The 27276-nt window shown below is 43.0% G+C and overlaps 1 protein-coding gene across 1 annotated transcript; it reads right to left on the minus strand.

The window, feature by feature from the left end:
• Positions 1 to 393: 393 nt before the first annotated feature.
• RDH10 (retinol dehydrogenase 10) lies at positions 394 to 27267 on the minus strand. Its single transcript, XM_082601442.1, has 6 exons — positions 26864 to 27267; positions 24975 to 25210; positions 4939 to 5037; positions 3582 to 3727; positions 1885 to 2016; positions 394 to 1778 (listed from the first exon to the last, which is right to left on the minus strand). The coding sequence occupies exons 1-6, from the start codon at positions 27150 to 27152 to the stop codon at positions 1655 to 1657; spliced, it is 1026 nt and encodes a 341-aa protein (XP_082457568.1). The 5' UTR covers positions 27153 to 27267; the 3' UTR covers positions 394 to 1654.
• Between the last annotated feature and the right edge of the window lie 9 nt (positions 27268 to 27276).

Here is a 27276-nt window from a genome sequence, read left to right on the forward strand (position 1 = left end):
TTTAGTTGTCATTTATAAAAAGAAATTCAAACACAGAATGAAGCTGCTCCTTAAGACCGGTGTTGGGGACACTAGCAGTGAGCCAGCACTGTCCTGTATGTGGGTACAGTGCAGATTTGAGCTGTGGTGCAGCCAGACAACACACAGGTAATGGGATTCTTTCCATCCTCCCACTTTCACTATCAACAAGCTCCTGATAAAGTCTCTAATCTAAGAAGATGGTAACATTGGAAATTTGAGTGTAGGGCAACCAAAGCTATCAATGTCTGTTCCTGAACACTATCCCGTTCAAACATTTCTCTTCGAGGTGTGATGTGGCATGGAGAGAAAAAAGAACACAGTGTCCCTGCGACACTGCTGATGATAACTAATAATCACGCAGTCATTTGTAGGTAAGTTTTCTTTAAATTTAATCAGTCCTTTATAAAATTTCCCAATTAATTAGTAAAAGATGGCTTATTTTAATAGCCTAAAACATTGGTCACTATTTAAACAGGACATTCTAAAAAAAAAAAAGCAATCACGTAATAGTTTATAGTAATTTACAAGTGGATGGTATACATTTAGATACAGAGGTAGAAGTTCACTTTTACAACGTTTCACTAATACACATTTACCAAATTCAAGGCACAAAATAGTTTGCTTTACAAAAAAATACTGTAAAAATGTCGTTTGCTGTTCTACAATGTGAATAAAACTTTCAAAAGAATCTTTACACCCTTCCATATGTACTCCATAGTATAAGATTTTTTCCCCCTTGCTAATCATAGTTGGCACAAAAATGGGGACGTTTTTAAATGCAGAAGTTCCCATTTTTAGAAACTGTTTCTTTGTAGAGCTGCTATGTATTCTAGATCAAAGTCCATCCAAAGAAATGAAACACAGCAACTTCCTGAGGAAAGGGCACTTTCTGTATGCAGCAAAATTCATAGGTAGAAAATGTATGATCTTTTTTTGGATAAACAGGTCTCCAGGGGAATAGATACTCAAGGAAAGATCTCAGAGACTCATTTTAAAATTCGACCAACACTCTAGTCGTTATGACTTTAACAGAGAGACCTGATCACCTTTACTGTAACAATCAGACATCATCATCTACTTGCAATGGATAGAGATTTCAAAATGCCATTTTAAAAGAGCTGTACATACAAACACAATGAGAGCCACACAGGCTTTGCAAAACTGAAACTTCGAAAACATGAGAAAATATAGCACTATCAGTCCTTGAAGTTGCAAGGGTGTCAGTTGGCTAGAGATTAATTACAAGAATTAATAAACTCTACGGGAATTAAGAAAAACCACACACATGAGACACACTGTTATCATCTCGAGACTCCCTGCTCATTCAGAAAAAATAATGGTAGCCTGGAGACATCACACAGCGCTTGTCTAAAAGATGAGAAGACTGGTTTTAGGGTTCTGCCTGAAAAGGACCCCGCTGGCAACAACTTAAGCTCACTTACGCTGATCACATTTTCCAAGCACTCTAGTCGGTTAATTTACACTTTATTTTTTTAAAAAGTTGATTTGAAAAAAAACAAAAAAAGTCAATGCGGATTTAGAATCCAGAGAGTATCAATCATGCTGATGTGGGTCGGACCGAGATATCTTGATCGTCTTCTGGTAGAAATGATATTCCATACAAAAAAGATCCTTAGATTCCGTTTTTTGCTTCGTTATTGTTTGTGGCTTGTTTTCTCTGAGCGATAAAGGGGTACATACACTTGTCCGCTCCTAGGAACCGATACATACACACAACTGCTTCGAAAGGGAGGATGCTGAAAAGGAAAAGTCACAGTTAGCCACCGTGAGGCGTGGCGTGTTCCGTACGTTACGGGGCGGACAGGGGAAGACCTGCCGAGGAGGGAGCCCCCTCACACTTACCTCTTCATGAAAGTCACGATGTACATGAGGCGGGGGGTGCAGATCATGGGCTGGTCCGTGAGGATGGCCTTCATAGCCTGCTTCACGCAGTAATCGGGCTTCAGAGGGGGCAGGAAAGGCTCAATTTCTTTCCTGAGAGTTACACATTCAAAAGGCGAAATTAAGAGTTAACACAAAATAGGGAAGACTGGAAATACACATCAAAACATGAAGGATGACGTTATCTGAGCAACAGGATTTGGAATTCGTTTTGTTTACTTCGTTGTGCTTTTTCTGTATCTTCTAAATTTTCCTACTATGAACACATTTTATTTGCATAGTCTGGAAAACAAGTTAAAAAAAAAGCAGAATTGGTCTGCTTTTCTGTAAAGTGAGAAAGCCGTGTTTTCAAAATGCCTTGAAATGTATTCCAAATTACTTTTTTTTTTCTTTCAATTGAAAAAGGAGAGGGTGTCTGGCATAACAGACACTAAACCCAAACAAGATGCCAAACTTTTAAGTATTAAGTGTAGTTCAAATGATGGTGTGTAAACAGCAACGTAACCTTTCTGAGTGAAATATAAGTCAGCTGTGTGCTTTCCCGGGTGCCTGGAGAGGGAAAGCCGTGGCATTTTCTCCGGGGGTCTCTGAAATGAAGTGCACAGAGACATCCTACCTTCAGCTGAATTCATGCAGGCACCCACTGAAATAACTTAATATAATTTATTCTTTTTCCTTTTCATCGTCCCCCGGCAGCTCCGGACACCTGCTGTGATGCTAAACAGGAAACAGAGCTCCTCAGACCCGCAGCAACCCCTTCCTAAGTCCGTAAGAGGCAAACAGCAAACCAACACACACCCCACCCACACACGGTAAAAGGGGCAGGGCCGAGTCCGCTCCTGGTCCAGACTTGGAGTCAGCCTGAGATGGAAACGACTCAAATCACCTCCACCTGTTCACAGCGTGGCCAGGTTCCGAATGTGTCCAGATCAGCCCTGACCCATGGGGAACTCGTTTGGTTCTCTTGCTTTGCCTGTCAAATTCGTCCAAGCAAAGATCTCACAGTCAGCATGTCTTTACAAGTGTCCTCTTGATGAGTCACGGCTTTGTTTACTCCGCTTAGCTCAAGTCAGATGTGACTTGACAGGGCTATTCCCACGTGCCTCCTCCTTCCAAAGTGTGGTGGTATTTCATTTCATGTTTAGAAAATCTCAGCGTTTCTTCTCATTCTGCCAGAGTGAATCTAGCTACATACACTCTCTGCAGAAAGGAAGTTCCCAAACCTGGGGTGTCTCCTTCAAGGGTCTTTCTGGAAGAAAGACCACCCTCTTCTATGGCAGTGACACTGTTTCGTATCCAAGCCAAAGTCGCATTTAGGTACTAACATTAATATTAAAGAAAGAAAATCACTCCTAAGGAAAGAGCTTCTAAGGAAAATCCTGAGTATCTGCTCCTTGAAGGTGCAGAAAAGCTGTTTCCTACTGATGCTCGTAGGCCACCTTCTGTGAGCTAATACCAGTCCTTGCTTGTCAGTCGTACACGCCTCAACTTTACAGACCTTGACCAACAAAAGCTACAAGTGAACTGCCAAATGACAGATACTGAGGTGCAAGGTGGATTATGGCTGGAGATCTGATTGATTCCACATATCCTCCCAAGATGGAGAGATGACTTGTTAGCCCCGCTTCTTGTCAGCGTGAAGGCGGGTCCTGACTGACCTGATTCGGCAGCCCCTGAACATGCCAGTGTCCACAAGGTAGGGGCAAACCAGCGTGGTTTTAATTCCATCCTTCTCCGCGGCCTTTAGCTCGTGGCTCAGGGATTCATGAAAACCCACGACTCCAAATTTACTGGCGCAGTAATCCTGGGGTAGAGGGGAAAGAGCAGAATCACTCAGTACATGTTCACATCCCTGACCAACCCCAAGCTGCCCTGGTCCTGTGACTCCGGTTACATGTTTGATATAAAAGGTTACAGGTGACTAAGCTAAGCAAAGGAGAGCATTTCTAAAAGACAGATATCTGATGTGGTTCGGTGCAGAAATCATATTTTCAAAGGAACGGCAGAAACAGATGAACACTTTTTGCCACATCAACGAAGTATCAGATTACTTTGGGGAAGTTACCACAAAGGACTCTATGAAAGCTAACAAGCTGGAGTTAAAAATGGAGAGAGGCTCACTTTGAAGTGTCTGGAAAATTTACAAATGGTCTCTTGTTCAGTAAAGGAGACTGAAAAACCAGTTTGTTTAAATTAATGCTAGGAGAACAAAGGCGAGTTTAGCTGGGGTTATAAGCTGTTACGATCCAATTTTCTTTTTAGGGCCAAGCGAACATGGAAATGATAACTCTACCTTGTAAAGTTAAACTAGAACTTAACCTAAGGACTCACGGTAATAGAAAGAAAGTTCTTCTCCATTACCCAACTTTAAAATTAGGAGTTGAAATGTAGAATGTAGAAGCCGTCTCTTCTGCATCCTTTTGCATACTTGCACGGGATGGTGTTTTCAATTTTCCGCTACAGGCACCCATGGGACAAACAGCACCGAGCAATACACGTAAACACGCTTTGTAACTTGAATTTGGTGAAGAATGGGGTCTGATTAAGCCCAGTTCTACAGACTTATGATGCAGACACCTCCATCAGCCCTAACCATCTCACCTGATGAGCTAACACAAGATAGCTCGCTTTTGGCAAGTTGACCAAAACAGAATGTCAACCTTTGGCCTCATGTATCTGTTCCCTGTGGCATTGCCACTGCCCTCCAGTTTCATCCTGACCCTGTGCCTTCCCACTGTTGTCAAGCAAAACTGCTAATGAAAAGGGGGCCGTACTGAGGACGGGCCCACCTACTTCTGCTGCCGCTGCTGCTTTGTCAAACTAGTAGAAGTGACTTTATGGCAGAAGACATAGAGCCACGTGGGCTGCCGGGGAGCATTCCACAAGCAGCACACAGGTAGCATGCTTTCATGGCCTTTCAGGGATATGCGGGCAGCAGGTACCCTTCCTAGGACTTTGGTGTGTCCCTCACGAGATAAGCCGACTGAAGGAAGGAAATGCTTTATAATGACAAACCTCAACTCCAGCAGTACTGAACAATCCCAGGGAACTTGCGACTGTCACAATATGACCATGATTAATCTCCAGCATGGGAGGAAGAAAAGCCTTAGTGGTCTGAAAGAAAAGGAAGATTCAAGCTTTAGAACTGACATTATGGGTTTCGCCTAAAAAACAACAACAAAAACCAAAACCCCCACAAAGCCAAGATCACGAAACAAAGTTTTACCCACCTAAGGTGACATTTCCCAATCTGTTTGAAACTATTTTACATTTATCAAAAAGAGAAGATCCTTTAGGCGTCTGGTTCACTTAGCACCGTATCATTGGCATGGCAGGCCTGTTATAAGCCGTGACCAACAAGACTGTAACACAAGAGCTTTCGGGGACAATGTCCAGAGATGAAAAGAAAGCCATTAGGAGAAGGCTCTTTATCACCTTTCAAGTGATAGTTATCTGCTAATCTAAACTACTCCCAGGTCAGAGATCTTTTCATGCTCTGACACTTCAGTGCAGCATCTCATGGTCTGTGAGGGACCTCCCGCTTACCCACGAATAGAAGCCTCGTGTAATGTTTACCTCATGGCTGTGTCTACACAGCAACAGACCCATGAATGAAGAGATACTCCAGAAGCATCTTCCAGCATCCAAGCTGTATTATCAAAGTATGCTCACAGGAGGTCAAGTATTTTAGGTGTAAAAAAAAGGAGGGTAAAGTACAGAATCATTTTAATGAAAAATGTGTCCTAACACTAACTCTGCTGTGACAGTTTATAGCATTTGAATGACCACGCTCCACTGTGGGGTACACTGGGGGGTGACTTCCCCCACGGAGGCAGGTGACTGGCCACTTAGAGGGCAGAGCACGTGGCAGAAGCCCCAGGGCGGTGGACCCAAAAGGCGGCATCGATTTCTCACTCACCAAACTTCTCTTTTCTCTCTAGCTTTCTTGCCTTCCAGATGCAAGGCTGTATTTTTTTTTTAATTACTTCAAATTGCTTAAGCCGATCTATTAACTACTCCACCAGGCTCCCAACAGTTTTATAACCTGCTTCTTAAAAGAAAGCAGCAAAGAGCAATCTGTCCACTGCTGAGTTATCTCCCACTGCCAAGACAGCTTCCCATGATTTATGAAGTTAAAAAAACCCAAACACTAACCAGTGGACTTAAAGGAGAGTTGCATTCCCTTCTCAGAGGATTTCCCAGCTAAGAGATCACTGAATTTTTGCATACATATTTTATTTGTTTTGATAGCTTCTGCATGTACAAGATCAAACGGTCATTCCATTAATTTTGAAATTTTTCCATGTCCCAATCCATGATGCATTCAGTTGCCAGATGAATTTTTGTGAAATACCCCGAGGTCTTCCCCAGTCTGACTCCTGATCATCACATAACCCCCTGGTCCCCTTATATCCATGTGTCTGGGCCTCCTCACTGCTGTTACCTGTGTCATGCTTATTCTCACCTGTAAGGTTTTACCCATGATCTCAACTCTTCTCTGACAATCTACCCCGATGCCCTCCTATATAATTCAAAGTGTAATATTCATCACGTATTTACATAGCCTCTCATGCTTTTCAAAGTGCTGTATGTTAATTATGTCACCAGAGTCTCTCAATAATTCTCTATCACAGGTAGTTATGGTATTAAGCCTTTGTCTAATATTATTCTATTCACCTTGACTTTGTCCATATTTCTTTAAGACATATAATCAGTATCATTCACTGTAACATATAATTATGTTCTGCGGTGCTTTGTTTTGTTTTGTTCTTTCAGTCTACAGCACCTGGAAACTTCAGGCTTTATAGCTTATATATGGGGACAGAATTACAATATAGTAACATCACAAGAAAGCTTATCTATTCCAATCTAAACTACAAAACACATCCTTAAGTAATCATGCCTATAAGTCTTCTTTTACATATCTGATTATAATTAATTGTTCTTCAATTAGCTAAAAAGTATAAAATCTAGTCTTGACATTATCCAGAGACCACGTCTAAGTTTTAAAAGTTTGCCCTAGTCTTGAAAGAGAGGGATAGATTTAGTATGAAGGTCTTATTTTTAAGTTAAGTAAGTAGAAGGACTCAAGAGTATAACCTAAGAAATTACACACAGTACAGAATACCAGTAGGAATTTTCTACGTGGTTACCTGACAAATCCGAATCGCCGACCGTGCTCGTTCCCAGCCTGTTTCCACACTAACTCTACCCGGTGGCCAGCCCTGACTAGAAACCCAGACACCCAGTGGGCGGGCTCTAATGACTTCTCCATGTTCGTGTTCCGTGTTGGTGCCTGCAGGTGTTAAATGACTAATCCAGATCCCCAGCACATAGGAAGGTAGGTGATAGAAGATTACCAAATTCCTCACTGTTTGGATTTTATTTTTTTAAGCCTTTATTGAATTTGTTACAATATTGCTTCTGTTTTATGTTTTGGTCTTTTGGCTGCAAGGCACGTGGGATCTTAGCTCCTGGACCAGGGATCGAACCCGCACCCCCTGCATTGGAAGGCAAAGTCTCAACCACAGGACCGCCAGGGAAGTCCCTCCTGACTGTTTTTAAGTTTAATTTCTTGCAATGTTCTGAAACGGATTCACGTCCCCTCCTGACCTGGCAGAATTAGCTTATTCATTCAACAAGTATTTCCTGAGCACCTACTACATGCAGGTCTTGTATTATGATCTGGCCAAGCGATGACAGGTAACATGGCAGCAGGTCTCATTCCCGTCTCTAAGCAGAATTTATCCTCACCAGCATCTAACTGTGTTCCATCAGTACATCAAACCTACAACAGTTTTAGTCTATCCTTTACAAGAGCAGGGTGCTGTGGCTACACATGCTAAAGACTGTGATTTGGGCCTGCCTTCCTCCCTTCACCACCCCCCCCACCAAAGTAGTTTGGAGGGACATTTAAGCTACTGGGTTTGCACTTAAAGGAAATAAGAAAAAAGAGAGAAACAAAAGAATCCAAATATAGCTATGTGGCTAAAGTCTTTTCCAACTGTGGGTTGTAAACATATTTTTTAGGGAAATCGGCTTCACTTTAGGCTGCTAGTAAAGTGTGGCACAGGTTTGTCTGTTTTAGTATGAAGCTTTCTTTTAAGAGGGAGGGGTTGATTTTTTTTAAAAAAAGGGCTGTGGCAGGTCAACACTTCTTATAAAATCTGTGCCTCCTGCCTCATCCGGGACCTTCTGTAGAAACAAAATCCAGCGTGCCACTGTGCTTTCTACATGCCAAGACAAAGGTCTATGCTATTTAGAAAGGCTCACCACTTACCCGTCTACGACTACAGTTATTACAACTCCTAGCAATGTCAGAAACACCAGACAAGGTGCTGAGGAAACTGGGAGGGGAGGTAAGCCATCCAAGGGCCGGGCGGCCCTGGGACCCAGACTGGTTGTCTTCCAAAGCTGGTGGCCACCACTCAGCTCCTACTGGATGCCGGGCGAAGGCAAGCCTGGGGGAAGAGCGTTCATACCAGGGACACTCAGGTTTCCTTTTAAACCCGAGTTTGCAGGGCTCAGGCTGGAGCCTGATCCACGTGACTGAGCACTGAGGCTGTTAATCATTTCCTTTGCTGCCTGAGTGGAGGTGAGCAATTACCGCCCGGGCCCTCTTTCCACAACCAAACCCCTGCCTTGTGTCTGGGGCACATTACCAAACAGACTTTGATCAACGCGAAGTCTAGTCCTTACGTTACGAGAAAAAGTGCTGTAAATGGGTGGTGAGAAAGCACCATGCTCGCGGGAACTTTCCCGACGAGTTTTCTTTTCTAATTACTCTTGCCCTCCACAGTCTGGTGGGTGACATCTGAGATAGCGCAGCACAATCTGTCCTTGACACAGTTTGACAGCACAAAGAAATCTGGCACTTTGTGATGAATTATTAATGTGCACAAATATTGTAGCACGTATGAAATGGGGACCAGCAAGAGGTGAAGTGCTAGTTGCCATGACACCAGTCAGTTCAAGCTCAGGTTCGTGATCTTTGTCTGAGACTCGTTAGAAGAACATAACGAGCAAATCTGCGGCACACGCCCAAGTGGCTTGAGTGTAAATTCACGCACGTGCCGCCGACAGTGAATCTGACAGGGGCAACTCCGCCGAACACCGGGACCATTGTGTTCTCTTGCTGTAAGGACGAATTATCCGGATCGGGAGTTACCAGCTGGTAAAGGGATCGCTAAAGGAAATACATAGAGTCAGTCACCAGAGTTAGCTGGTCCCAACAGTGGGTGGCAAGGTGAGCTGGATGTTTAGTCTAAGTCAGAGAACCGCACTCTGAGCTCTGTCCTCTTATTCAAATGTCTGAGACACAGGGGAGGACATCTAGATCGTCATCAGGAAAATGTGGTTGACTCTTGACCTGGGGGGCGGGGGGGAGTCTCAGAGTCAGCAACCAATTTGTATGTTCAGTGAGACAATTTAGAATCGGAAGGGACCCAGGGATTATTTTATCTGCAAAAGAGAAAACTCTTTCAGTAATGGATCCTGGCTAAAAAGTGTGATGATAGACCTTTGATTACCTGTGATTAATTTTATCACAAGACTCCAATACCATAAGCTGCCAAGCTGACAGGGTTGCTAAGTGACTAAAAAAAGAAAGGAAGGAAAGAAGGAAGGGAGGAAGGGAGGAAGGAAGAGGATATTCAGACAGACACTGACATTCCTATGAAACATGCTTCACAAGTTTAGTATCTCCATAGCTCCTCGGGGTTCCTCTTCAAAGCACTGGGCACTTTGAAAGATAACTGTAAAGGTCATATTTATAATATAAACAAGAACTTCTTAAACAGAAGTGTGACTGGACACAGACATGACATGTCATATCTTGAGAAATCTTTGAATGTTAGGTTTACGCCAAATTAACTTCCAACAGTTCCAACCCTCCAGATCATTCTTGGTGCTCTTAATGACAGACTGCAATGCAGAGCCCGCAGCTGCACTGTCAGGACAAATTAACCTAAAGTTAAACAAAAGAGAACGTGAAGAAATGTGGTATCCGGCAAAGGCTGACTTTTGAAATTTCAGGATTGATGACATTTTTAAGGTACAGGTAAAACACTCGGAATGTTTCCCGTATTTGCAAGCTATTCAAGGATAATGGATACTAAGGGAAAAGCAAAGTTAACTTCTCACAGTTAGGAAAAGGCCTCAAACTCTATTTTTGTGCATTTGCATGACTGTCCTGTGGTCAATTCAAGAAAAGGTATCTTTTTAAAAGAATCATTTTGAAGGGTTTCTCTCATTTGAATGTCCAAGAAACAGAAAACTTTCATTTCTAAAGGGAACCAAAAATCATATTACAATGGGAAAAGGCTGAACACCATGAGCACATATACAGTACAGTTTCCTGATGTATTTATGTTTAAGGATTTTCAGAATCTCCAAATAGCAGCAATATATATGATCTGGAAAAAATACAATCAAGACTCCATCGAACAAAGAACGTTTAACTGAACATCCCTATGGTTCCCCTCCAAATGGTTCAGTGACTCTCCTTGGTGTTTTGCTGTTTCCACCTGCCGCTGTGAGAGTAACTTATCTTTTTTGGAATCACAGAGGAACATACTGCTTATTTACAAGGCTAAAATGACATCTGGTGGCACTCTTCTATGAAAATTCAGTCGCTTCTCCTGGAAAACTATGATTCAAGAGTACAAACTATTGAAGGTGCTGAAAATACAGGGAACTGGGTTTAAAAGGCTATTTAATAGGGTTAATCATTAGTGTGCTCAAAGATTAAAAAAAGGGTGACATACTCCTAAGCTAATCTGGGAAAGGAACCCATGGCTAAATATTCTTAATCCAGTAGATTTACAGGTATCTGCTTAATCAACGTACTGAGCACCAAACTCTAGAAACTTCACTTTGACCACAGAAAGTGTAACTTGAAATTTTTCATTACAAAACTGTCTTCAACTAGGAAGTAAAGCCCAAATCTGTATTTGTTAGCAATAAACTGACTTTAAATACTTTAATTGCAGTTGACAGCACAAATTCTGAAATTCATGTAATTCGATGACGGCTTTTTTTTTTTTTCTCTTTGCTGTTTGGGTGTGTTTGTAGAGATAAGAAAGGTCTCCAGACAAATTGTGCAATACAGCCCCAAGATACTGAAACCTGGAACAACTCTCAGACTTAACAAAATGTTCATGAAAATCTCTACCTGCTTGACACAAAATGTTCTCTCTTTAGCTATAGAGAAGAATATGTCATAAACATCAAATTCATATCAGTGTTACATCTACTGTCCTTTTTGTTATTATTTTGAGGCCACAGGGTTTGCTTTCACATTTAGAGGCATCAGCAGTTAATACTTAACACACATGCACAAGTATACTCCTACAGTTGCCCTGCAACCAAGAAGCTAATAAAAGAGCGAAGCTTTTCAAATGAACACCTAGATGATGACAACATTAGTTATTCAGCAAAAATAAATGCTTCATTAACTTGCCTTCCCACTGTTAAAACATGGGATGAATCTACCCCAAGGCAGCAACTCAGATATCAACATTCCCTGACACTTCGGAGTTCCCTGCGCAGAAATACCAGAAAGGAAGGGACTTAAAACTCAGTCTGTCTGGAAAGTACACTGGCCTTTATAGAGTCCAGAAACCACATGGTCCTGACTGTCAATCACTTAACCTTCCTTGTTACTTGACCTCTCTTGGCTTAACTCATTTGTGAGACAAAAAGGAGATCTCCAAGGTTTCTTAGCTCAAAAATGTTATGACGGCTTACATCCAATAATTCGTTCTTTCTTACCACACGTTCAATACACAAGTCGCAACACAGAGGTACAACTAGGTATAACAACTAATGTTGCCTAAGACTTTCATAAATGACTCAATAAGGTATCAACTCCATTAGTGCAGTTGCCAGCATCTGGTGAGCAGTGAAAATATCTATTCATTAAACATTTATATGTTGTCATGGCTGTGTCTTTTAAAATAATGTAATGTGAATCCATGCCTCTTACATATTAAAAAAAAAAAAACTACAATCATCGTTTTTCTGTCTTCTACCTGAGTCCACGGAAGCTCAATGTTTTAAAAGGCACGATGAATGCTGCGCATTGGTTCTGAAAGGCTGCTTTCCCTGACCCTCCCCCTGGCTGAGTCCTAGATGATCAAAGGAGTGTTCCCCAAGCCCCTGACCCGATTTAGTAACTCTTTACAGAATAGTGAAAATAGCCCACAAAATTGCAGCCAAATAGTCTGCGAAACAACAGGTTGTCATTAATCCCTCTCTCTGCTTTGCCCCAAACTCAAATCACGTCACCGAAACTGTAATGAAAACAGACCTTCCACAGGGCAGAGGCTTCGGTTCTGCTCTAGCGACTGGCAACTACTTCCACGAGCCAGAACCACGTGCGTGTGAGCTCAGCCACTGCCTAGGCCATCTGAAGTGGCGGGACCCAGCCCGCGCCCAACCCAAATGCCACAGCCCAGCAAGGCCCCCGTGATCCCCTTCCGTCACCCTTCGTATTTCACGTGTGCAAAGAGTTCAAATTCTTCTCTGCTTTCCAGCGTGCTTACTGTGGAGGCTTTATAGAAAATTAAATGTTTACCTAAACTCCAGATACATAAAATCAAGAGGTTACTCCTGAAAACTCACTTTATTCTTAGGCATGCACTATAACAACTTAGAACTTAACTCACTGTGTAAGGGGGTCTATGAGATACCTGTATTGTGCTACGCATTGTTAAAAAAACCAGACAAACAAAAACTTTGCAAACCTCTTAAAGACACTGAAGGATTGTAAAAAGCCACCTTTTCTAGAAATCAGTTCTCAAACTATGCTGCACATTGGAATTATCCGGGGGAGGTGTTCCTTCTGAGGCCCAGGCACACCCCCTCTGAGGCCCAATTATACCCGGGAGGGAATCTGGCCCGGGAAGGCGACACTCCCCAGGTGACTTGACTATGCAGCCACGTTTGAGAGCCAGTGTTCTAGAAAAGAGCATCTCAGCCTCAGCCCCATGGACATCTTGTGCTGGGTAATTTTACATTGTGGGGACTGTCCTGTGCGTTGTACAGTGTTTAGCAGCATCCCCGGCCTCGACCCACTAGATGCCAGTAACAACCCCACCAGTTCTGACAAGGGGAAATGTCTTCAGATGTGGCCAAATGCCCCTGAGGGGAAAAGAGCCCCATGAGAACCACCCTTTAGAAGGAACGTGAACATCAGCATATCAGGTTCCATATAGTCCCGTGATGATTTTTTCTAAGCTCTAAGTCTCATATTATAATGACATTTTCTAGCTTTGCAAGCAAGACATTCTAGGCTTAAAAAAATGTCACAACTTACATATGGGCTCAAAAGCCCATTGTAGTTTACATGCCAATACCTTCAAACCACCACTCTACCACTAAATTCAGAAATACCACTGAAGGGAGATAATGCTGACAATCTGCAGGGGCTAGAAGCAGAGAAGCAGGGTGCTCAAGAGGCAAGGTCTCCGCCCTCCTGCAACTTATTTCCAGACAGCTTTTTGGTCCTGGGCAGGAAGAACATATCTCTTCAATGCATAGCCCCGACTCTGTACCATGATGTTTATGGCTTTGGAGACTCCATCCTGGGCACAGCAACCAAGGGGGATAGTAAGCAAGAGAGCACCTGGGCTCCTCCTTTAACAATGGCTTGGAACCCAAATAAAAAAACAAAAACACCACCTAGACAAGGCGGACCCTAGCGTGCATGGTCTAGTATTTTCCTAGTGTACAAAATTCCTGAAGGGCTGATTAGCTCAGGGAATTAAAAAAAAAAAAAAACACAACAGAATATTGAGAAAGTGGGAAGGGAAATACGTGCTCAAGAGCCATTCCTCCTCAAACTTTGATGTGCACAATTACCTGGGATCTGAATCAAATGCAGACTCTGATCCAGTAGGTCTGGGAGAGGAGAGGGCCTGAGAGCTTGCTTTTCTAACATGCAGCCTGATGGGGTGATGTTATTGCTGCCATTCTGGACCACAGGCTGAGCTACAAGGTTGTAGCCTGAGCCAGGTAACGTCTACTCTAAACCTCAAGTGGCTTCAGATCAATTTCTCCTAGAAATTCAGCAAATAAAGGCAGACTAATTTCTCTGCCCTCTATCCTACCTGTGTTCTCTGAACCAGAGTATTTATTAGGGGTTGAGAGGCCCCATTCTCCACTTCCCACATCCTTTCCCCAGTAATGTTTATCAGACAAATGCCAGTTCAAACTGATGTCAAGATCCCTGGGAGCTTTGTATGGACAACTATGGGAGTTTACAGACTGACTGTATGTATATTTGCCTTGGATCCATTTTTAGCACTAGCAAGACCCTCTGCTGTGGTTTGAATGTTTGTGTCCCTCCAAAATTCATGTTGAAACCTAATGCCCAATGTGATGTTGTTAGGTCAGGAGGGTGGAGCCCTCATGAATGGGATAAGTGCCCTTATAAAAGAGACCCCAGAGAGATTCCTCACCGCCTTCCACCGTGTGAGGTTACAGCAAAGATGGCTGTCTACAAACCAGGGAGTGGGTCCTCACCAGACACCACATCTCCTGGAGCCTTGACCTTCGACTTTCAGCCTCCAGAACTGTGAGCAATAAATTCCTGTAGTTTATAAGCCTCTCAGTCCATGGTATTTTGCTAGAGCTGCCCAAATGGACTAAGACACCCCTGACCCCATTAGAACAAGCTCTCAAAGAGACCTAGAAGATTTCAAAATCCTTCCCCCTTACTCACAGAGGCTTTGAGGGCTTAGCTTTCAAGACACGGAATTTAGACCCTTTTAGCCTCAGCATTTACCTTTTTAATTTTCCACATTTACCTTTCTGAAGCTTTCATGCTTTGGTAAGCCTGTGAGAAAACCCTACCTAAGAAAAAGTTACCCCTTTAAAAGTCAGCTACTTGGGCCACAAGTTTGGACACCATCAGCTGGCCAAAACTGCACAATTTTGAGACTCCATGATTAGCACTTCCAAGGCAAAGCTCGTGGAGTTACCTGGAATTCTGCTCTCAAAAGAATATTATGTAACAGACTAAAGGTTTTATATTTTCCAGGAGATAAGCTTAAAACAAACAAAAGCCTAAACTAAAACAACACTGTTATTGCCATTTCAGTTCCAAGTAGTTATAGAACTTTGCTCATCCAGTCTTTGTAGAAGAGCCCTTTTTATTCATTACTTTTTATGTCTGTCCTGTCAATGTTGACATGCAAACCAGGACGAGAAGGAAGCTGAAGGACCAAGGATACACCACACTCTTGTCAATGAGGTAACCATCTCAGACACAGACCATGGAAAATTACAGAAACAGGACAGAGCAACACATGAATTGGGCTTTGGTAATAGAATTCTAGTGTGGTATTGGGTCTTTACATTTTACATGTTTGTCTCATTTATGGAGCAAACTTTCTGGAGATATTAAGCTAGGGTTAATTAGTCACTGCTAAACTAACCGTGCTAATAAAAAAAAAATCAACATTTGAAGGTGGATTCTTACATTATACCACAGGGCACAAGCGTAAGTGACTCCTAGGAGAATCTACCAGGAGCTTTGAACATGTAGCCCAGATAAGTATTTGTAGAGCTTCTAAACTAAGCCCTAGGCTGAGGGTCTGGGTCCTAGCTTCTTCCTTCCCCAGTGGTGACCTTAGGCAAGTCCCATAACCTCTCTCGGTTTGTTTCCTCATCCATAAAAATGGGGATAATGGCTCTACTTAAAATTCAGAGTTGCTATGAGGAGCAAATGAGAGAAAAGTGTTTATGAAAGGGCTTTGTAAAATTTAAGTGCTAGGTAAAAGTAGAGTAAATGTACCCAAGGCTAATTAAGCATATATTTATAGGCTATTTGGGTGAGAAGTGCTATCTATTTTTGGTTATGTCGTTTCTTCAAGTTCCTGCAATTCCTGGTTCTTACTATGTACGGCTCGCAAGCCTCCCTGCCCTCCACGTAGTGTCAGACCACACTTCCGGCAAAAACCCAGGACCTGACCACTAGAAGCAGCCTCACGAACACTGGGCTAACAGCTGCTTCAGCTGCCTGCCCCCTTCCTCTGGAATCCCGGGAGATGCTGGGAAACAACCGACACTTTCCAGTAACACCACTTCTCGAATCCTTTTCTTTAGTTCTGTTCTACTGGGGTCAGAAAATCAACGCTTAAAAATACAAATTACACTGCTTGACGGAGAAGAGTCCAGCAAATGCAAAAATACTAAAAGTTAGTACAGAACTATTTAAAAATAATTTATTACACCTGATGTTTCTCTTTCCCAAGAGATGGTAGAACTATCCCCATTTTAAAAAATCCTTGAGAAATCAGTAGGGGGCAGTATGTTAATTACAATTTGCAGGTGGGAAAAAAATTCAGGCTTTGAATTTTAAGTTGCACTTGTCCTCAAAATACCCATGTGCTTACATAAGTTACACCACAAATATTTTCCCAGTTACACTGATTTGGAAGTGTTATTTTGAGCCCCATTGTTTAGAATAACACTAAGAAGCTGAACCGTGTTAATATTCAGAAATTCCAGTACTAAGCCATTTGAAGGAAAGGCAAGAAATTCACATTTTTATGCAAGCAGCAAATGAGAGAGAAACACTGTGGTTTCCCCAAACCCCCCAAACGCCAATGTTCACGATGTTAACACCGTTGTCACCTTTCACACATCTGTGCGCGATCTTTGAAAGTTTCACAGACCAAGTCACGTTGTGTTTCCGAATGTGAATTCACTGTAAGTGGCTTGTCAGTTGGGCTCATTTGACAGCACTCAAGGGTGCAGCAGTAATTGCCCTTCCTTGTTAAATATTCTAGCAGCACTTGGTGCGGTGTTGAAAGTTTTATCATCATTATGAGAGGATATTCTTTTTCTTTTTCCCTGTGGTTCACTTAATTTTAGCTTCAGAGCATTTAGGAAAATGGTCCCTGACAGGTGTGAACTTGAGTTTTGAGGGAATTGACAAATAAAGGAAAAAGGAAAAAGAAACTCAAGAACGGGCCATGCTGGGTAAGGGCAAGTCAGAGATGTTGGCATCCTTCTGTTGGAAGGCACGCCTGCCAGTGCTGTGATGGTATAAGCCTGCGTAAACCCAGAGGTCCAGGTGACGGGAAGCGGCTGGCCAAGTGTGTCAGGGTAAACGAGATTAGGTCCTAAGGCCGTACTCTGACAACCTCTGCTCTAAACAATGGTGTCTGAACAGGGTTAGTGCAGGGAGGTTCTCTGAGGCGGCCCTATTAGGGGCCCAGCTGTATGCTTTACCTGTCTACCATATATTTTCAAAGAACGAATTAAAAGACTCCATCCTCCAAGTTATTTTCTGGTTATGCTTACATGGGGTCTCCGCCTAAAAGGAGTTTTTAGCTCAGTTAATAGAACTATAAGAAGGGGTTAGTTCTTTGAATAGCTAACTACGGATAGTAACTTCTGAGATAAGAAATCAACTAATTAAACCAAGAGACATTCACACATTTTAATCTGATTCCTAGAGTTACAGGCTCAGAACATTGGATTTAACCCATTCAGTTGAGGCAGGGAATAGGTCCCTATTTCTTAAGGACTAAAAGTTTGTCATACTCCAAAGATCAACGACAAAAGGCCCTTTATCTTGGGACAATTACTGCTGTGTGCGGAAGGAAATAAGACACAAATCCACCCTTCCAGCACACCCCCTAGTGGAATTTCAGCATAGTACAACTTGGGGGTCCAAAACCATCCCGGGGACTTAGGACTTCACACAGGCTCGAGTGCACTTTTCCAAGTGTAGTGTCTGTAGCTGCGCCAAGGTCAGGAGCCTCCTTCCCTGAGCGCTCCAACACAAGCTAGCAAACCGCACACGTCCTCTCTGCATCCAGCCACGCAGGCAGACAGCGGGGTTAGACAGAGGCAAGTTGCCTACTTACCTTAATTGAAATAGGCTTTAATTTTAGTTTCTGAAAGAACTAGAACAGAAATTTTAGATGAATCTGCTATTAATATTCCTCAAGAAAAAAACTTAAATAAAAAGGGGTTTCCTACTTTAAAAAAATTATTCCACCTTCCCAGTGAGGTGATTAAACTGCTTAGAAAGTGTTTTCTGAGTGTCACATCTTAGGTATGTTCAAGTTACTCAAGTCAATTCACTAGAATTTGCCAAAGATCTTGAAAAATCTGAAAAATGGTTAGGGTAAAAACAAACGTAAAGAAAGAGAATAAGTTGAGAATGTGAGCAGTTAAGCATTTAACCATAGGGTCTGTAGCCCTCCTCCAGGCCGCAGTGACCCGATCACGCATCGGATCCAGTGGCTGAGGGCTCTGCCGGGCATTCTCCACTCAGTCTTTCTGAAAAAGCTATTCCAGCAGTGTTAGCCTTAGCGCAGGTTAACTGATGCTTCCACTTTGACATGCCGTATAGATTAATTTCTACCTGGGCAGATACTGGATAAAGCCCTGGATGTAGAAATAATGAGGGAGAAAAGAATACCAAGTTTGCTTCCAGGAATCAAGATAAACAGCACATAATCAAACAAGAGAGGACCATTCCCTGAACCAGGAACTTGACACTATTCTACAAGGACTGCCCCCTTAATATATAAAGACACTATGACGTCAACATGGAAAGATTTTGAATGTATTCGTTTCTCTTTCTCAGGAGTAGTGACACATTTTTCTAAACTATTCAACTTTTCTCTCCCAGTAAGACAGGACCCAAATGGCAGAAGAGCTGAGTGTGCCAGGCCCCTTCAGGCCCAGCGTGGTGTCCAGCCTGGCTGGTGTTTACAGTCTACCAGGGGGTGTAATAGGCGATGAGCTTGGAAGGCAGGTGGAAAGCAGCGTTGGAAGGCCTGAGCTGCCATGCTCACAAGCCTGGACTTCACGCTGTGAACAATATGGTCACACACGGCTTGGGGCAGGTTCTAGTCAGCATCATCGATAAGCAGGCATATAACAAACTCAAGTCTGCTTAGATAACCCTGGGTTGGAGAGCAAAGGCTGGAAACGGGAGAGAAGTTCAGAGATTCTTTGTAGAGACCAGGCAAGAGGTGAGAGAAGCACGAAGGAGGAGGCGGGAATGCAAAGGAGGGGATCAAAGTACATGACAGCAACAGATCAGTCAGGATCTGGTGACCCATGAATGCGTGCGGGATGGAGAACTAAAGACACTGCTGAGGTTTCCAAGCCTGGTACTGGCCACGCCAGGGAGTTCAAGAAGGGGCAAAGAGGAATTCGTTCAGTTTTGAGGTTTGCTGGTTTTAGGGAATGCGTGGAAGAGCCCAAACAGTTGTATGAACTTGGGAGCTCTTAGAAATCACAGTTGAAACCACCGAAGTAAACAGATTACTCAACTAGAGGTGCACAATGAGAAGAGGTCTGCGCGTGTCAAACGAAACAGCTATCGTATCTCGGAGGTAGGGAGGCTAAGAGGATTGGGAAGACAGGAAGAGAAGCAGGAGAAAGGGGGCTTATCATGGAAGCTAGAGCACCAGCGTTTCAAAGAGATGGTCAACAGGCTCACGTTCTGTAGAAAGGTCACATCACACATTGGATTTGGCCATTAAGCAAGCCCCTGCTATTTTTTCATATGACATTGGTTACTTAGCAATATTTTTTAAACAACTGAGATAACCAGACACAGATTACAACATATATCAAAGGTGTTGGGAAGATTTTTATAGGATGGTTCCCTGCTCGCACCAGTTATGTAAAGTGACGGTTTATCATGTCATAGATGTTTATTTCTAGTAGCACTAGATTTGGGTCCAGCATGTAATATATCAAATATAGAAACTTAAAGCTCAGTGAGCATGTGATCTTATTTTACGTTAGGCAGGAAGGCTGTGAAATGACCCTGATAGGTATAGAGTTCCAAGTATCCAAGCAGTCGCTATCTAAAGAGATGTTTTACTCGGTTTTTAACTGTGACCATGAGAATTAATAAGATAAAGTATGCTCACCCTATGTCAATTTACAGTTTGGTTCAAGGCACAAAAAGTTTATTTCTGAAGCTCCAACATTTGATTTTTATGCATATGAATTCATTTAATAACAAAAGCCAGATCTAGTACAGACTTGAAAATACACCATGAATTTCAAGTTTTTAGTAGGGAAAACAATACTTCATAGAATTCTTAATATTATGCTTTGGAGGAGGAAGTATCAGCCAAACAATTTTATAAGAATAGAAAAATTTTTTTTAAATTCTAAATCTAAGAAGCCTTGACCACAACTAGATTTCTCTAACCAGAGAACAGAGGAATATAGTATTTGAGATTAAACACCAGTAAATCACATAAGAACTTCAACATTAATGATTAGGGACCACTCATGAGATATAAGGTATAACCACAGTACTAATGTCTTTAAGTGCTGCATTACTCAGATCTCGCTGGTGGGCTTCTACTTCTCCTGGATGGATTTTAACTAAATAGACTTTAGACACTTGGATATAGATAAATGCCTGATTCAGTAATTAGTATTTTAAAACTGTGAAACCTTTTAAGTTAAGTGGTCTATTAATTAACTACCAATTATCTTGTCTGACTATCATATCAATAGAAGTAAATTACCGACTAGCGATTTGACAGATTTAGTCCTTTACCATGCAAAACTTCTTCAGAACATAAAAGGCCTGGAGTTAAACGCTTTTGCTTCCCCCTTTTGGTTAATCGGGGATCAATTTGCTGCTCATGTATAAATGCCAAGTGCAGCTCTTTGGTCAAAAAGGATCTACAGATAAACTTTGTCTTCTAGAAATGGCAAGCAAAGACTTTTTTTTTTTTTTTTAAGATTCCTCTTAAAAAATAACAAATGAAGCAATACTTAAATGTTTTGGGGGAAACGTGTTTGCAGTTCCTATATGGAGGCCAACTCTCCATATTTCAAAGGATACTAGAGAGGTATTTTCAAGCTTTTGCATCTCACCCAGATACAGAAAGAACCTGAGTGGATTGTTTCTCTGACTTATGCCAAAATTCAAGTGCACTGTATTGTACACATTCTCACGTTCTTGTCCTAACTGTGAATGTTGCACAACAGATTACGCTGATTAGAACCTACCTCAAATCTATCACTTCTTGACTGGTGACCAAGAGCAGGTTCCTAGGAGAGCTGCTGGTGATAGGAGAACACTGGATGGTAAAGTATCACAGCAGACTGGGGGGCTGTGCCAGAATAATGCCAAGTACTGCAAAAGCTTCTAATGTGTATGCAAACAGGTTGGAGGTTAAGAAGCAAGGAAGGAACTGCAGCAGAAATCCTCTCCCTGAGGCTCGGCCACTGGCAAACATGAATGACTGCCATATATTCAAATTGAGCTGAGTCAAATTGGTCTATCAACACCAGCCTTCTCAAAGTCGCTAGCCTCGCACCAATGAGCAGAGTCAATATACTATAGTAAAAAACAAGCTTACAGGTAGGGCAGGGAGAATGGAAAAGCTGTGGAGGAAAACAAAAGGAGACAGACACAGTAACGAATGTGACAGCCTCCCTTTGAGATCCCGCCAATCTTATGCAGCTTGATTAGTCCAACATAAGGCTTACCCTTTGAAACTTCAGAAGCCAGACCCACGTGAGCATTCTCTGAATAGGTTACCTTCTAAATATTTAAGCAGAGGCTTAGCCTATACTATCAAACATTTACTGAGTGACTAGGAGTGGAGTTTTGTTCCTGGCAGGGGAAAACAAACAGACGTCCATGACAAACTGCCTACAGACAGCTTGCCATCTACTTGGGGATCTCAGGGCACAACGAATCCAAAGTTACACCAAAGAGCACATACTATGCACAAAGGGTGGGGGTGACAACAAACACTGCGGAGAGATCAAGGGAAAGAAGAGGCAAGTCATTTAACGGCAGCTTCGTCAGAAAACAAGGGGTTGCACAAGATGCTCTCTTAAGGATCCCTGCGGCTCTGATACGCAAAAATGCCAGAAAAGGGCTGGAGTGGGGATGGAGGTTATATGAAGAACTTGAGCCAGGGCTCAAAAGATATGCGGAGCGGAGGAGGGCCTCCCAGGCCGGGGGAGGGGCACGAGGCATGGTTCGGAGGAGGAGCCCCCATAGCTCTTCAGTGAACGTCCGCATGGTTTCTAGTTCACTGCCTACGACTTTACCTCTGGGTCAGGATCAACACGCTCTTTATTATGTTATGAAAACAGACACCAACTGCTACTTAAAAGGCTGGTTAAAGATGACCTGTTCAAATGATGAACAAGTCTTTGCTCAGCTGATCCACTCTTTGAAATGTATGGGGCAACTTCTTTTCCCCACCCAGATGCAGTAAAAAGACGTGCTGGTTATTTTTTCTGGGAGGAAAAGAGCACATGCCAATACATCTTGGAGTAGTTACCATGAGCATTTTCACCTAAGGGGGCTACGGGAAGGGAAGCTGAATTCAGGTGGTAACTTGTACCACTTAAACCTCGCCCCTCAAAACACACAAAATAAATCACTATAAAATTATAGTAAGTCTTCTTTTAAATTTTGGTTGCTAGAGCTCTTCTTAAAAGGTCTGTAAGTCTTGGCAAGCAGCCAGAAATTCCAACTCTGAAATGAATTTTTTGACTCAATTTAGAAAATAAATTCTTAAGTTTAGATGCTTAGGGGAAAAACAGCTGGAGAATTCAGGAGCCTCCCATATTTTAATATGAAGTGACGTCATTACTGTCAAAGCTTCCAAGAACTCTCTAAATTGATGTTAAGCAACATCTCTAAGCAAAGTAAGGACTCTGAGGAGGTGGTATGTTCCTCCTTGGTATAGAGATTCAGGTCCACAGTAATTTTTTTCGTTGGAAATTTGATTTAATTTTCTACTTAGAAAATTAAATGTGCATTTTCAAAGCTAAAGCAATGGATTTTCTATGCTTACTACACTCTAATTAGCTCTTTTTATAGGATGTCTAGCAAAAAGAAGCTTCTTTTTTCTTACAAGTACCTAATTGCTTGTAAGAGCAATTGTATGGAGTTTGTATGGAGTTTCTTTAAAAATCTCGTTATGTTTGGGACTTTCCTGGTGGCACAGTGGTTTAGAATCCACCTGCCAATGCAGGGGACACAGGTTTGATCCCTGGTCCGGGAAGATCCCACATGCCGAGGAGCAACTAGGCCCATGCGCCACAACTACTGAGCCTGCGCTCTAGAGCCCACGAGCCACAACTACTGAGCCCACGTGCCACAACTACTGAAGCCCATGCACCTAGAGCCTGCGCTCTGCAACAAGAGAAGCAACCACGGTAAGAAGCCCACGCACCGCAACAAAGAGAGTAGCCCCCCACTCGCCGCAACTAGAGAAAGCCCGCTCGCAGCAATGAAGACCTAATGCAGCCAAATATAAATTAAAAAAAAAAATCTTGTTATGTTTGAAATTGTACAATTCAGCAAAATATTCATGCAGAGAAGGTAGGCAAGATGGTTAAACTTCAGAGTATTTTGTGTAGGTAAAAGTTCATATTTTGGAAACCATACATCATCTCAGTCAAAGGTTATTGGAAAAAACAACCCTCGTGTCTGTGGTTCATAACTAGCTGACCGATGGCTGGATATCTGTTTGAGGATGACAACCTGACTAGAATCAGCTGGAGTTTCTCTGACAGCCTCATCCTTACCAGGCTTTAAATATGAAAACTACAGTCTACTTGCAATTTATGTGCATCTTTTATTTCAAGTGGTGGCTGTTTGTTTTACTCAGAATCATAAACACACAAGATTCTTGATACACTGAATTGCCAAGTTTATTCTGTTGTGCTGGCTTTTACTCACCTGATCCACCCCTTTGTCACTTGCCGCCTGTGGCCCTCACGGCAGCAAGGACTTATATTCAGTTCCCCACCCCCGGCGCACACACACACAAGCACACTCAAAGTCCTCCAAACTGTATTTGGTAACCTCCTTATGCGTTTAAAACATAGATATGAGTTAGCTCACGTCATTTAAATGTTCATTTCTAGAGCTTTGGAAATGAATTAAATAAAGCTCACGTTTAAAAATACAACATTAAAATAAGCTTCTTCCAGGGGCAGAGAAATGGTTTAATGTTCAAGGAGCAACATTTGAATAAGTGCTTCTATAGCTAGATTAAGTTTTTAAAACAGTTGCTAAAAAATTAATGAGGTTTAATGTGACCTATTTAGGAGAAACAGTTCTTTGTTGTGTTCTGTTAGAAGGCTAAGCCGCCTATGGGAGAGAAAAAAAAAGAAAAACAACAAACTTATTTCCTTACCCTTTCTTTATTGGATCCTACCTGCCTACAAAAGAAAAGGGGAAATACTATGGGGGAAGAAAAGCAAAAAGTGCGTCAAGAGTGTACAGTTATAGGGGAGAACTTCACACCTACCATTACTGAAGATAAATTTAGTTGCAAAACTTGGGTTAGTTTTGCCCCCAGAGCAGAAGGCCCTCCCCTCTCATCTATTTAGATGATGTAATAACTCTGATGATTAGAAGCTGATATGGTGCATGTCCCCGGTTTGCCAGGTCTCACAACACCCCTGCCCTCTACATAGGGACTCTGTGGTCCTATCAGGGTGACTTCTGTTCTCCGAAGAGACGCATCCTCTAAGCTGAGAAAGTTCTGAGATATACCCCAACAGGACGATGTCACAGACCCTGGGGACAGTCAGTGGATGATAAGCAACTGCCAGGGTGGCCTGACCACTCCCATGGGACCACAAGTGCTGATCTCAGAATCTCTGGCACTTTCTAAAATGCGGCTGAGCAGTAATTTGGAAGCCTAAACTCTGACTTTAGGAATTCATAAGAACAACCAAAGTTTTACAAACTCAACAGAAAGTAAAATAAACAAACCCAGGGTTTTATGCTCCCTCTTGTTATTTTTATGGCAATCTTCCAAACTAGTTCAAAATGTTCAGTCCTCCACTCTCTCCAGAAATACTGAATTGGAGGGGAAAAAAAAAAGAAAACAACGATCTAATAGTAACCGGCATACGTTGTAATTCACTGGGGGAAGAGTGAATTGGAAGTAAGCTTTGTGGTGAAAGAGTGCAGGTGGCTTCCAGGCTGGTCCTGAAGTCTCACTCCTTCCCAGCCTTCTTGCTGAGTAGGGCCCAGTAATAAAAACAAGGATGTTTATATTTACCCAGAAGTGTGCGTGGCAATTGACCATCATGGTTCTCTCAATGAGCTCATCAGGACATTCCAGAAGGTGATGCCCAGAGACCACACCAGCATTATTGACCAGGACTGAGACCTCGCCAACCTCCTTGCGGACCCTCTCCGCTGTCAGGTAGACATTCTCCCTCTTTCCCACATCACAGGTGTAGGTAAAAACCTGCAGGTTACAGTGGGGCAGAATTTCTTCCTCACCATTCCCAGCTGTCCTCAGAAGTCCAGATGAAGAAAAAAAAATGGAACAGAGAAGGGATGGGGGGGGGGTGCAAAACATGAGTCACGTGGCCATCAGTAGGACAAAGATCACACAAAACAAAAATCACTACAGTGAGCTTCAAATTTCTAACACCGTAAGCCTTGCCAATGACTGAACTTACAGCTGCCTTCCTCCCCCCAAAGTCTTTGGGAATTACAGCAATTTACTGGATAACTCTGCTTAGGGGAAAATCATGTAATTGTGACAAGCCCAATACAAGTCAGACCTCATGGGATCGGCTTCCCGGAGCTAAAGACACCTGGAATGAACTGATCTCAGCCCAGAGAGTAACACCCCCTCCTCCCAAACACATGCACTACACACTCCTCTTTTGGGGGGAACAGTGGCCAGAAACAGCTCTTACTCTTTAGTATGTGCACCCTCAAAATGGAAACTCACCTCAAGGCTCACAAATCAAAATTGTAATTAATGATCTGAATTCATCCAAAGCCAAGAAATCAACCAAGTTTCTCATAAAAAAGTGGGACTCACACTGGTTTGGTCTAACTGGAGTAGCTGAACTCCCCAAAGAAGCACTCTTATATAAAATAAACCAAGTTTACAGGTAAATATGCAATTTTACCACATAACTCAATTTAAAAACCAAAAAACCTTCCCTGGAAAACAACGACTGTTCCCTTTTAGGTTTGGGCAGGGAGCACAAAAATCTGTATTTGCTACCCTCCTACCAATGGTAAAAACATACTAGTTTTGACCTTTGATTTACTGACCTAAAAGGCAAGTGTCAATAATTTTGGTGACAAATGATCAATACGGGGGAGGGGTGGTGCCCAAGTTAATCTTCCCGATATAGTTCAATGTTTTCCCTGGAGACGAAAAAATTGTCAAAAAGCAAGAGCCATTACCAAATCTCCCAGAACCAAACTTATGGTCAATTACGGTCTCCGCTTTGGCTTAAAAAAAAAAAAATCTCAGATTCAGGTTAGTTAATAAATATCCAAAAATGCAGATTTCCTAAGGTTATCAAAAACAGGGAATGAATTTTACAATAGGTCTTGAATCCTTCAAGCGTTTTCCCTTAAGAGAGGGGGGTTACCTTTCAATCAGGCTGAATATGTAACTAAAGTACTGACTTGTCTCTGGTGAAACAATGTTAATTATTTTCCCGTGGCTAAAGTTATAGTGAAATCATCAATGCTGCCCTAGTCTCCGCGGTTCAGACCGCAGTAACATATACACATTCATCAGTAGAGTCTGAGAACAACTTCCCAAAGACACTAGTTTCCCATTCACAAACGAGACTGAGACATTTCTTTAGGATTCAAACCGGTGGTAACAAGTTCCCTCGCCTTCCTTAGCCTCCGAGGGCTTGGGAAACCCCAAAGTCGTGCTCCAAGGGACAGGACCTCCGTTAAGACAAGGCTTTGGCGCACTTTCTCCCTTCTAATACAGAGGTGATCGTGTTCCTTTATTAGGGGACAAATTCCACTCGCAGAGGACCGGGCTGGGGTGGGGGGGGAGGGTCCTCTTCCTCGAGAGCAGGGTTGACCGTGACAGTGGGGTTTCGGGGCCCTCCGGGGTAGGGCGCGGGGGTGGGAAGAGGCTTGACCCAACAATGCTCGGGTGCAGGTCCCAGTTACCTTGCAGCGCCGCGGCGTCCGCCGCCTCCAGGTCGCGGTAGATGTGGCGCACCATGCCCGCCGTCTCCTCGTTGCTCTGAGTATTGATGTCCCAGAGCACCAGCAGGGCCCGGCGCCGGGCGAACTCGAGCGCGAAGAGGCGGCCCAGGCCGCTGCCGGCGCCCGTAATGAGGCACACCTGGCCGGCCACGCTCTTTTCCTTGGGCCGCACCAGCCAGCGCGCCGCGGCCAGCACGAACGCCCAGAGCACTTTAAAAGTGACCACGAAGAACTCCACCACGATGTTCATCGCGACGTCCGGGGCCCCGCACGAGCCCAGCGCCCGCGTCCGCGCCCACCCCGCGCCCCGCAGCCCCCGAGATGCCTGGGGGCGCTTGTCAGAGCTGCTGGGACCAGAAGGCTGCGCCCCGCGC

Source organism: Mesoplodon mirus, assembly GCF_964341445.2.
Source record: "Mesoplodon mirus genome assembly, chromosome: 16".
Classification (NCBI taxonomy): domain Eukaryota; kingdom Metazoa; phylum Chordata; class Mammalia; order Artiodactyla; family Ziphiidae; genus Mesoplodon; species Mesoplodon mirus.

Excerpts from the sequence above, each read along its gene's own strand:
- RDH10 (XM_082601442.1), bottom strand. The coding sequence starts at position 27,152 with ATGAACATCGTGGTGGAGTTCTTCGTGGTCACTTTTAAAGTGCTCTGG. Across the intron at positions 25,211-26,863 it reads GGACGCCGCGGCGCTGCAAG|CTGGGAATGGTGAGGAAGAA; the intron begins GTAACTGGGACC and ends TTCTGAGGACAG. Across the intron at positions 2,017-3,581 it reads TTCAGGGGCTGCCGAATCAG|GAAAGAAATTGAGCCTTTCC; the intron begins GTCAGTCAGGAC and ends TGTAACTCTCAG.